This window comes from Helicoverpa zea, chromosome 17, assembly GCF_022581195.2.
Source record: "Helicoverpa zea isolate HzStark_Cry1AcR chromosome 17, ilHelZeax1.1, whole genome shotgun sequence".
NCBI lineage: Eukaryota > Metazoa > Arthropoda > Insecta > Lepidoptera > Noctuidae > Helicoverpa > Helicoverpa zea.
Genome location: NC_061468.1, coordinates 2,797,272 through 2,809,798, shown reverse-complemented (window position 1 = coordinate 2,809,798; position 12,527 = coordinate 2,797,272). Strand labels below are relative to the sequence as shown.

Sequence of the window (12,527 nt, the reverse complement as noted above, 5' to 3'; positions counted from 1 at the left end):
CCGAGTGGTTTTTCGGATTAAACAACTACAGGTTTCTTGTAGCTCGGAATTTGTCGCTCGTAACAAATCTGAGCGTAACATCTGCTGTAAATACGCTGTTAAACTAACCTAAAACTTTGAACACACAAATGAACAGCCAACCATTCTGCAATTCAAAGCATTTACTATTTTCATAAATTTACAAAAACAGGCGTAAATATTACCAGAATACTTGAACACCAATAAATGCATACACAGCGTTCATTAAACATTTTGGCAGGCACCGCCGGGTGCCACGTCCTATCAGTATTTCATGCCAGTAGGCCAGACCAGGCCAGGTGGCATTCACAGCCATTGCAGCACAAGGTGATAAATTATTAGTATTTGTGCTGCGGTTTGTTTACAACACGTATTATTTAAGTTGGAGAAAATAGTGAAATAGTGCTTTTGCTGTTTGAAGATTGAGGTAGATACTAATGTCACTATATAAGTTTAAAAAACTGACTGTCATGTCATTGCCTCTTTGTTGCACCCAGACATCAACTTGATACATCCAACTTAACCTTATTCAATAGTCATATACGTACAAAGCTTAAAGATAACATTCAAAAAGTATATTTGCCAATTGTATCCACTTCAATAATTTTACATCATCTAAAATAACGGCTTTTCATATTCAAACCATATAGGTTTAAAATTCCTAAATCCTAATAAACTTCGAAATAATCAACATTATTCAGAATATTTCTAAATTAAACGAATGCTCGTACAATGCGTACTTTAGCTGAAGTTTTAATTAAGATTATTTACTCCATTGTCTGCTGATTAGCTGTCCCGAACTTCGGGCGACATGTTTGAATATGTTTCAATTCATATTTTACGACACAAAAGCTGTTTACTGAAGCGTTGTAAGGACTTTTTGGTTTATTTGTGAAAGATTTCTGTTTAATAATAAAAAGGTTGAACCCTTCTTGTCTTTTCTAATCTTTGTTTTCTGCATTTAATATTCTCGCAGATATGGACAGCATACAAAAATGTTAAAACTCCAAAAACAATCTGCTAATCATATATTATTTTAAACATAAATATAGAAGTATGTGGCAATCCATGTACCGACAGAAATTTTGCTCTAAAACGTACTTTTCACATTTTAATTATGCCTTACTTTATCAAAAAAATACAGAGCAACGTCAAAAGACACTAAGTCTGGTTTGAACGAACGTTATCGCATTTTTGTTATGCCTTACTTCATAAAAAAAACTACAGAGCAACGCACACCGTCAAAATGCACCTACACCTTTTTAGTTCTCAAACTCAACCCTACCAGCTTAACCCTAGCTTTACGTCAAGTATATTCATAACCGCTGGCATATTTCCTTGCTCAGCCAATCGTAACCCTTAACCCGCTGATGCCAACTTTACTCCGAGCAAAGTCGTTCAAAATACATTAAGGTTTGAATTTAATTCTCTCTTGTTTAAAGAACACTAGAAATGTAGGAAACGACCTGCTTCTTGATATGAGAAATGAAAAGGTACACATGTGTATTTTATGTGTTTTGTGTGTAGTACAGTCGTGGACATAAATTGTTGTGCTACTTTGATACATTCGTACATTTTGCAATGAAATACATATATTAGCGAGTTTACGCGATTAAATATGAACTTACCCGCGTGTTAGTAAGTAATACATAAAGTTATATTGATGTTGGTTTTCGAATCCATACGCTTTGAACACTACTAGGTGTTGTCCTGCGGTTTCGCCGCGTCCTGGAGAAACTTCTTCCCGTGCCGGGAAAAAATAAAGCTCGTTACTCGGGAAATATTGTACACTATCACAGTGGAAACAGTGAAATAATTTTTCAAATCAGTTCAGTAGATTTTGGGAGCTTCTAATATTAAAGAAACACATAAATATTTGCTTTTTCCTAATTTCGGTTAGAAATACCTACATATAACATAAGTAAAGATTTTGTTCAACCAATTTTATTGTAATTAATAAGTATAAATATTATGGGTAAAATTCGAATAGCGACAAGCTCAAACATTATTGTCCGCGAGTGTACATACACATGTGTATTATGTTGTGTTGTGTATTAGGTCTCTTGGGAAACCCGCTGTTGTGTATTCGATTGTATTGGTAAGCAATCAAATTATAAATGATTTTGCGTTGGCTCTGCGCTAAGGGAGTTTTGAAATAATTACTATTTGTATTCAGTGACCTTTATTGCCTTTTATAGGAACTTTAATTGTAATTACTTTCTTGATCTTCATATCGAACCTAATAAGGTCTAATTTTAGTAGACGACTTTAAACGTTTAACGTAGAATGTAGTCAGTGTTTTATGTGAAGATAAGTCAACTGAACATATTTATTTATTTGTTCGTTAAAAGGTACATTTTGTATTATGAAAAGTACAAAGCGTCCAACAAAACTATAAACATAGCTTGTCTGTTGGATCATGCTGAATCTTAACTAACTATCATTGACTTATTATTCTATTATTGAGTAACTATTAAGTTACAAAAAATAATTTATTCATAAGAAATAATTTATTCATAAAAATATAATTTGTTCATAAAATAATTTATTCAAATAACAGTACTTGTAGCGTTATAAAACAAGACGGTATGAAAAATTCAATCATCATTCTCGTCTCGAATTCATAGTTTAAACTAAGCAAACTTAGCATCAACCTATATCTATAGTCCAGCACGAACATCCACAAAAACAATTAAATCGCGAAGCCCAAATCAATGACGGATGATCTTGTCAAACAGTACTGTTTGTTTGTTAGTTAGTTTGTTAGTATAGATATACTCACACGTGCTCATCCTTAGCGCTGGGCACGAAGTATTTACACTCTCGCTTCTGAAACGTGCTCTCTATCCAGCTGCGGGTTGTTTTCTGGAACAAATACATGATTTGAGTGAGGAGGGTATTATGGATAGTATTGATACACATGGGTTTTTTTTTTTATAAATGGTTTGTAGTTTTGTAATTTCCCTAAATATTAAAAAAAAGCCAGCCTTTGCACTTAATTAGGTATGACTTAAATTAAGTACGTCATTATTTAGGTTGTGTTGTTTTCATTCATTTTTGCTAGTGTAGGTATTACTTATTTGTTTAACAATTGATTTCTAGTGCTTTCACATCCGCGAATATTCGCACGGGCGAAAAATCCTCTAGGCTGAAAGCGCTTTTTAGGGTATGATTATTGTAATAGGTTACGATAAAAAAACTACGAAGACAGTTATTCACCTAATTTATTTATCTAATACAATATGGAAGACTTACAGCTATGTAAAATCATAGCAAAAGAAAGAAATCATAGACAATAAAGGGAATAAAAAAAAACAAAATTTAATAAACACAATGTTCTGCGCCATATAAGTCATACTTAAAGGCAAGTCCTAAAATATCGAACAAAGCTCACTCACACAAGCTCACACAAACGAAAGTATTATCAAGACAATAAAAAACACAACACATTGCTCGCCTATAAAACAGGCCCTATTTCACGCAGCCAATATGTAAAGCAATGAATACTTTACAACTACGAATTGTAGCAATAGGTTACACATGCGACGGAGGATATATTCGGGAATAATTTTATGAAGCTGAAGAATCTGTTTGTATTGTTGTTGATTTCCTTGAACGTGCTAATCTCAGGAACTGCTGCACCGATTTGATAAATTATTTCAGTGGAGTAAGCCCCTTTATAAGAAAAACTATAACAAGTAAATAAGGTTAGCTTTCATAAGGGTGCGATAATTAATACGCTGAAGGTAGCTTGTTTGGGATAAAAGAAAATTCAGTAAGTAGTCAAAAGTTAATAACAATTTTAAGACTACTATGTTGGAAATGAAATAGGAAGATTGATAATGAACAAAACAGACAATATAACATTTTTTTTACGTTATCGTTGCAGTCAAAAAATATTTAGCATAAATATTATATTATAGTTCGGCCATTCAGAGAATGCGTTCCTGACACGTCGCGATTGAACTGACGACGTAACTACATTCATTGATTATTGATATAATAATGTTGTTTTAATGCTCCTCAATTGTTAAAACGGTAAACAACCAGCAAAAATATTTTTATCGTAACTGCAACGCCATTGCAAAGTTACGTCGTCAGTTCAATCGCGACGTGTCAGGAACGCATTCTCTGAATGGCCGAACTATAGGTACTTACACAATAAACAATTTAAAATCATCGTAGCTAACAATAAATTATTAACCTATACTTAAAACCCTAGTTTTTGTAAACAAAACAAAATGCAAGATCCCTAATTTAAAATAATATTGTGTGGTCACCAACAGCGTAGGCGGTAAAGATTGCGAAAGTAATCTTTGAAATTACCCAATTCGAGGAGTTTTCCAACCAACTGATAATGGGCTATTATGTTCGCCATTAAGATCAAATTTTATTAAAACAACTTGATAACGAGTCCATTAATAGTAAAATTGTCTGTCTCACGTTTTGAATTATTGCTACATAGATTTTAGAGACGATGCATTGTTTACATAAAGACAAAAGTCCACCGGTCTGAGGCATATAAATAGGTATAGTTATTGGCACGGATATTGAGCCCTGACCTTCACCTGCGCAGAAGCGATTTATTGGTTTATTGCCTTATGTGTACAGTGCGCAAAGCGATCCCCACTCTTCCGTCGAGAGCTCAATATCCGTGCCGATAACTACACATATATCTTCTGGTCTACTCGCTCCAGCAGACAGTGACAAATTGCGTGCAAACATTTCTAAAATGTCCGCGAAATTGCAACCTTTGTGCAAACGTCCTAGCAACGGACTCGCGCCGTTTCGTACACAATTCTGATGGAACCCCGCCTTTTCTTAACAAATCACGGTCATCCTGCCTCCCATTCGGACGAAAAGTTACAAAAATAACTTTTTTACATACAATTTGGAGATTAATATCAGTACCTTCCTCGCTTGTTGAGTCTTCGTGAATGATCGGGGTATGAATCACGCCGGGCCGGGTAATTTGAACCCGCCATGACAAATGACTTGCCTATCCGAACTGATGCTTTCATATAATCACGTGCTGAACCGTTATTGATGATATGATTGATGGATTAATAAGCCTACAAGACGATATTAATTGGCAGGCAGATAATAAGTGCTGTATTGTTTGTTTGGCAGGTCAATTTTGGAGTATGGAACTGTATTTCTTATTTTCTTTTATATTATTTTCACGTTTTCCACCCGTGGTTTCAGTTTCACGAACTCATTCACGCATTCGAATACAATAACAGAATATTCATTCATAAACGGAATACCTATAGAACACTGAAATATTTTTATCAAAAATGACAGCCCTCAAATTACTTTTATTTCTTGCTAAAAATTATATCGCTTCAAAAACCTACGAAAAAGAAGAACTACTAATCAAAAAGAAGAATAATGTATCCTATTATAATTTCGACAACCCTATTCCCACCCTTGAGCATATTAGCGAATATATTAACTGAACGTAAAAGAAATGATAAACTGGAGAACTCTTCACGACGCCCCGGAGATTTAGTCAACGGAATTTATGAAATTACCACGGAGGAAGGAAAGATGAGCGGAGATACCATGAGGCACGTAGGTCAGGCGCCTTCTTCTAGGTCAAGTAACGTACAGTACGTAGGTAGACAGATGATGTATGTACAGTTTGACAGATGATGAATCTGTCAAACATTATGTTTGACATTATGATTGGTGATTTCGTTTAAACAAAAATTGTGCGGGTTCTAAAGAAACCGTATGAGGACGTGTCTACTAACGTTCCTCGTCACACAAACACCCGCAATTTGGCGCGTTACTTTCTTAGAAGATTTTGCGTTATGACATCTCCGATAGTAATTTTGTTATCCGTGGAAATTTCACATTTGTGTCCCTCGCGTTATCTTAGCGAGTGTTGTTTATATGGCACTTCAACTGTTTCTTAGTATTATGTGTGTCTAGAGAGCGACAATAATTTTTGGAGTAACAAACAAAATGTTTGCGAATGCGAGTGACAGAGAAATATAGTTATGAGTATGTGTAAGGTTAATTAAAGCAATTTATAACTATATACTAAAGTAACCGAGGTTTTAATTTCTCTTATAAGAGTGATTGAAAATCATAAGTTTTTACGGAAAATCTTGATTAAAATATTCCTTCATTAACTCTGTCGTTTTCTTATCAATTGATTAGATTGAAGTCTATCTCGATTGCAATCGAAATGCAATGGCATGACCTAATAGCCAGTGCTTCAAAGTTCAGTAGCTTGTGAAGAGAATTCCAAAGTGATTCTCTTTCAAACAGAATAAATAAGTAGTACAAAAAAATCACAACCAAATTGAGTTTTGAAACTTTAGCTTTAACTTAACAAGCACATTTTGAAGATATAATTCAGTTATATTAAATTCGTAAATCAGTACATACTTCTAACCAAAGCCTCGTGAATATTGAATGTAACGGAAATAGATTTTCGCTTTGTATAAGATATTATCCTTTATCGAGGAAGCGAATCTATGAAATGAAAGTGGCTGAGTGAAACCGGAATAGTAGAACCCGCTGCTGCTTACATTAAAATTTACAACGATGTCTTTGTTTATTCGTGAGATATCGTCGGTTATTGAGAAGTAGCTATAACTTATTCCTTTGACAGTTTTGAAAAAGTGCCAGTTAGGGAATCAGGAACCAGAATATTCTTAAGTGATAGCTTACTGCAGCAGTGTTTATTTTATTCGAATGATGCCCAATCTCTTTTCAATACACATCAAATGAAGGCTCTGACAACTGCCCAAAACAACTACAGGTTCTTGTTACATTAAGAATATAATAAAAAGGTCACCTGTCCCATATAATTACCATATAAATATAATGTTTGCAATTATTGCAATATACATGCAGTAGCAAACGGCTTCCAATTTAATTAAAACAAATTGCAACACATTTCTACGTCCATTTTACAAACGCCAGAAGTGGGAAACAGCCAGCGAAATCGGCTAATTTTATTCCAACACCCCAATATTCAGCAGCATTCGTAAATTAGCACTTAGAGTACCCGAAGACTGAAGACTAAACAGTCGGCCGACAATTGACCCGATAGTAGGTAAAAATGTTTCACTACATAGTATAAAACAAAGTCGCTTTCTCTGTCCCTTTATCCCCATGTTCGCTTAAATCTTTAAACCTACTCAACGGAATTCGATGTAGTTTTTTTAACACATAGGTTTTATATCAGCATTGCGCCCCTGCGGAGCCGAGGCAGGTCGCTAGTTTTACTTAAATCTTGATTTCAACTAAAGTTTTCAGTTGGTCTGATACCGGCTAAACACCTGATCTTCGTAATGTGTGTACTACCATTCTTCTTCATACTGTTTAGCTCAAACAAACTATCGGCCGACTTAAAGCTTGCAGTTTGCGGGTTTTCACCCTGAGCGACAATCTCCGGATCAATTGCGCAGTTCAAAGGATTGTAAATTGCTCTCTAAAAGCTTATTGTAGAGGCAATATTTAAAATTGACTTAGTATTTCCAGTTGTCAAAGGCAAACAGGCAGATGGCATGTTGCCAGCTCGTAAGCCTGAGTAATGGCGAGAAATAAATTGCTTGGGACTTATTTTCATTTTATTGGGATAGCTTGAGGAGGTGGAAGATCGCGAAGAGTTTAAACATGGGTTTTAACGCACTTCAAATAAGGAATGCAACACACAAAATTATTTTGTTTAAGTTTCCAACGGACGCGGGGAAATCCGAAAGAAACCACTAGTTGATTACTATGGAAATTGTAAAAATTATAAAGGAATAAACTCGAAAAGAAAACTTGCAAGAATACTATAATTTTATCCAAATGCAACTCCATCCTCCGAGCCTTTTTCAAAGTCAAAGTATCTTTATTGTGGGCATATGTAAGTTACAGATCTCAACAATATATCCGAGTATCAATATGTCCTGCCTAATAGGCATACAATAATTTACATGGGTAGGTATTGGCACTACAATTAATATTTGGTCAACAGTTTAAGAAATCTTGGATCGTGTAGTATGCTTTATCAATTAAAAATGTTCTTAATTTATTTTTAAATACTGGAAGTGCCTTAGTGTCTAGTATTTTGATAGGTATTTTGTTGTATATTTTTGATGCCATTCCAAAGAAGCTTTTGTTAAATAGAGCAGTTTTATGTGGCACATTAGCAATTTTTAACTTATGTCTTTTCGATTTAAGTTTATCAAATAGATTTTCATTTGTGTTTATAAATACAGCTACTTCATAGATGTAAATTGCAGGGAAGGTCAATATTTTTAATTGTTTGAAATAGGGCTTACATGAATCTGGAACACGGATACCAACCAATGCACGCTATAATTTCCCAATCATGTTGGGGTCGGCTTCCAGTCTAACCGGATTCAGCTGAGTACCAGTACTTTACAAGAAGCGACTACCTATCTGACCTCCTCAACCCAGTTACCCGGGCAACCCAATACCCCTTGGTTAGACTAGTGTCAGACTTACTGGCTTCTGACTACCCGTAACGACTGCCAAGGATGTTCAATGACAGCCGGGACCTACAGTTTAACGTGCCATCCGAAACACAGCCAATGGTGTCTAAGATATGTATACTTAGAAAGTACATACAAACTTAAAAAATTGTGTTGGTACTTGCCTGACCTGGGATCGAACCCGCGCCCTCATACTTGAGAGGTTGGTCCTTTACCCACTAGGCCACCACGACTCTCTTCAAATGCAACTCCATACATGATTTTTAGCTGTACAAAAGACAATGCATTTAGAATTTAGCCAGGAAGAGCAGTGCTTATCTCAAATGTGTTCACATTTACATAAACTGAAGTTACGGTGAAGTTTCGGAGGATCGAGATTGCACCTCAATGTATGCAAAAGAGAAGTACGAAAAAGAAAAGAGACATTTCGGTTATCACTGCATTTTTGTTATTGTGAATTCTACTGGTTATACATAACCTTCCTTTAACCGTTTAAAAAACAAGCAAAGCAAGCTGCATCCGGAGACATAGGAAACCTGCCTATAGGCTAGGCAGATTGCTTGAATTTTAGAAAATCGTAAGCAGCTAGGTAGGTGGATATTGACGACAATAGATACGGGTGTCACACCACAAACATTGCCTACAACGCCAACAAACCTTCTGTGTTGCCCAATGAGTGAACACCCGTACAATGTACAGTGTACAGTACACAGAGAAAGGTCTACATACCGCTACTGATAATGTCGTGTGCAAGGCTAAATATAAGGCCTAAAATTTTACTTTGACTGCCGTATACTGAACAAGAAGAGCACTTGAAATGACATTTCAGTAAAATTTTTAAAGAAATGCGGCTCATACCATGGGCGGAAAGCCGATCTTAAATAATTCTCGGGAGTCCTGGTAAAGAAGTTGTAGTAGTTGTAGTAATTTTTGATTTTGCAAAATTGAATAGGCATCTGCTAGATTGATTGATTCACTTGTATCTTATATGAACAATAATTTTACTTCCTATAATAACTTTGGACACTCTTTTTTGCAAAGCTCTGTTTCCTTTGAGAAATAAATAGTGTACGACAGGTGTAAGAAGCCTCAAAGGATTTTCTTTTGTCGACACATTCCGCTTCCTTTGTGAAGATAATGTGAGCATACTGGCTTTGTATTAACATGCCATTATGTACTCAATAAGAATTCTCATACATATTTGTGAAATGAATATCGTTAATTTGATCATTCTAATATTGAATTCGGTAGCTGGTAAGATATTCTCCGTGGTTTCACCCGCATCCCACGGAAATTACTTCCCGCTCCCAGATAAGTACTAGCCTATGTGCTTCTATAAGCACTAGATTTTTTGTATGCCAAAGTTCATTTAAAGCCGTTCAGCAGTTTTGGTCGGCTGACAGACAAACAGTCAAAAACTAACAAAAGTTTATCTACCTATCTTTCCTAAAGTAAATTTTCAACGTCAGTTAGATATTTCATCGCGGTTTTATTCATTCATTCAGTGAACTAATTACATTGAACAAACACTGTCGCGTCAACTAAATCCGTGCTTCTTAATCAGCTCAGTAAATATTCAACCTCATACAAACCTCCTTTATTTTCGACTTCGCAAAGTATGCTCAAACTTCACACTAGAACATAAACTTTATAACTGTGGGTACAAGTTCTATATTTGCTTGAAGCTATCGTTTCGTCGAAGTTGTTTTAACAATTGTAAGAGAAGTACTTATGTGAGATTAATCTGTTTATTTTAAGTGAGAATTTGTTTGACGGATTTCAGTTACAGGAGCTTTTAAAAGCGGATTTTCAGTTTTGAAGAGATTTAGGTATAGCGCTAGGCTTTTCACCGTCTGATTATCTCTTTCAGAAAAGTAACTGTAAGGCAGACTCAGAAGCAAACTCAGTATAATCATCGGCAAGGATATTGAGCCAGAAGTGATTTATTGGTTTATTGTCATAAGTGTACGGTGCGCAAAGCGATCCCCACTCTTCCGCCGAGAGCTCATTATCCGTGCCGATAACTATAATAAATGCAGTAGTAAATCTATATGTCTGTGTATCCGGCTTTCACACCAAAACTACTGAACCAATTTAAATAAAATTTAGAACACCAGTCCAAAATATAAGAAAGGACAGGCCCCTTTTTATTTGGAAAGATTTTGACCCGAAATTCGGGTGTCACCGGTAGCTAGCCATAAAATATACCCTTCAAAAATATCCTCCTGTCTACAACTCATAAATCGTAAATGACCAGGAGCTGTCAAGATGTGCCAAGCATAACATTGGTTCCCCCGAGGGTAGCCCTTCATATTTTATTGATGAGCCAACAGAAATACGTACATTACGGACAACGTTACGGAATGAAGCAATTCAATCGGTGGAAATATTGAGTTGTACTTATGAAAATTTTGTTTGTTTACGGTGACATTTGCTCGGTGTGTTTTTGTATGTTATTTAACTTGATGTTTGTATTTCCAATTCATTTATTGATTCAAAAAGTAATATCAGCCGTTTTCCCGCGGTTTCACCCGCGTCCCGTGGTAACTACTGCCCGTACCGGGATAAAATATAGCCTATGTTACTCGTGGATAATGTAGCTTTCGAATGGTGAAACTCTTTATAATATTAGTATAGATTGTTACAAAATTGCTGGGGAAATAAGTTACATTATTTTTCCGGAACACTCGAGACTGCGTTAATATAAAAGTCTACTTTAACAAACCTTTTAATTTGATGAAAAAATATTGGCGTAGGTATCTACTTATTTTAAGTAAATACACGTAGGTAACTGTACCATATTGTAAAAAATCCTATACTTAATACCATTTGTTAAGCTTGGAAAACTTTCGTTTTCAAATTGTATCACATTTTCCCAAAACAACATTGACCCCAATTTAATAGAATTGGGGACAGAAGGATGATCACGTCACATATTCGTAGGGTCACGTCAGCAGTTCTCGTCACAATGGGTGAACTAAAATAAGGGACAAATCCACACCATACAGACCTACCTAACCGTATTGATTAACAATATTTAGTTTGGTAAATAAAATACGTAGTAGATACTAACTAACATCTGTCGGCTAGATCACATGGGCATGCCTGAGTTGACCTAACAAGAGATAATTTGTGTCATACAAACCAATTCTTGAAACTATTTTTCGATCCTTAAATGAGAAAGTAACTTTGGCTTTCTATGCGGCTACGGTAATCGTTCTTCGGAACGTGGTTAGAACAATGCACAACAGCTAGAAATACATTAGACCACCATTTTCAATCCTTTGCACTACAAATGCATAGGGTTCATCATTCATTTCTGCCAACCTGATCTGGCAGGCTTGATCATGCTTTAATTACTCTGCCAGCCAGTTCACACTGCACTAACGACGCCGAATATTCCGATCTCACTAATTAATACGAGTGCCTCAATATCTGCCTTAGATAATTTCACTAACTGGAAACGCCATTGTTGTACTTTCTCGTCTGCCAAGAGTATGAGAGCGCTGCTTGTAGTCGTACGTAGATGACATGTGTGCGTAAAGTTAGTGTTTGTTAATTTGTCGTGTATCGTTAACAATAATGATCGAAAATGCATAAGTGAGCTGTCACCGTTTGTAACGTTGTTTCGTCCCCTACGCATAATTTTGATTTGTGAGTTTTTCGAATACTTGTGTTTATTCCTTTTCCAGTTGGTTGAATACTCTAAGATAACAACCGAAGAGCGGAAATTCGGCGTCATTAAGTTAAAATTGCTGAGGTGCAATCCAGTATCCTAGGGGTGCCAAATTCCGGTGATATTCGTGTCCGAGAGCCGGAATCTATTGTACACCGCAACGGTTGCATAGAACTAAGTTTCTAATGCTTTGAAAACGCCAGAATGCGGGTAGCGGTGGAAGTTTGAAAGCTCTGGTTAAATCTATGCTAAGTATGAAAACGTGGAACAGGGCTTTTAGGGAAGAGCGGTAGAAATTTTCAGAAAATTTATTGAATTAAAAACAAGCTTCATGGTTTTGAGGTGTTAAGTGTTAGAAGGGAGACTACTCA

The 12,527-nt window shown here is 35.8% G+C and overlaps 1 protein-coding gene across 9 annotated transcripts in view; it reads right to left on the bottom strand.

Annotated features, from left to right (window-relative positions):
- Positions 1-12,527, bottom strand: part of LOC124638100 (transient receptor potential cation channel trpm) — a 248,595-nt gene that overhangs the window by 90,407 nt on the left and 145,661 nt on the right. For all 9 annotated transcript variants that reach the window (XM_047174945.1, XM_047174944.1, XM_047174947.1 and 6 more), the window contains one exon: positions 2,801-2,883. In XM_047174945.1, the coding sequence (XP_047030901.1) occupies positions 2,801-2,883 (83 nt within the window). The remainder of the gene's footprint in view (positions 1-2,800; positions 2,884-12,527) is intronic.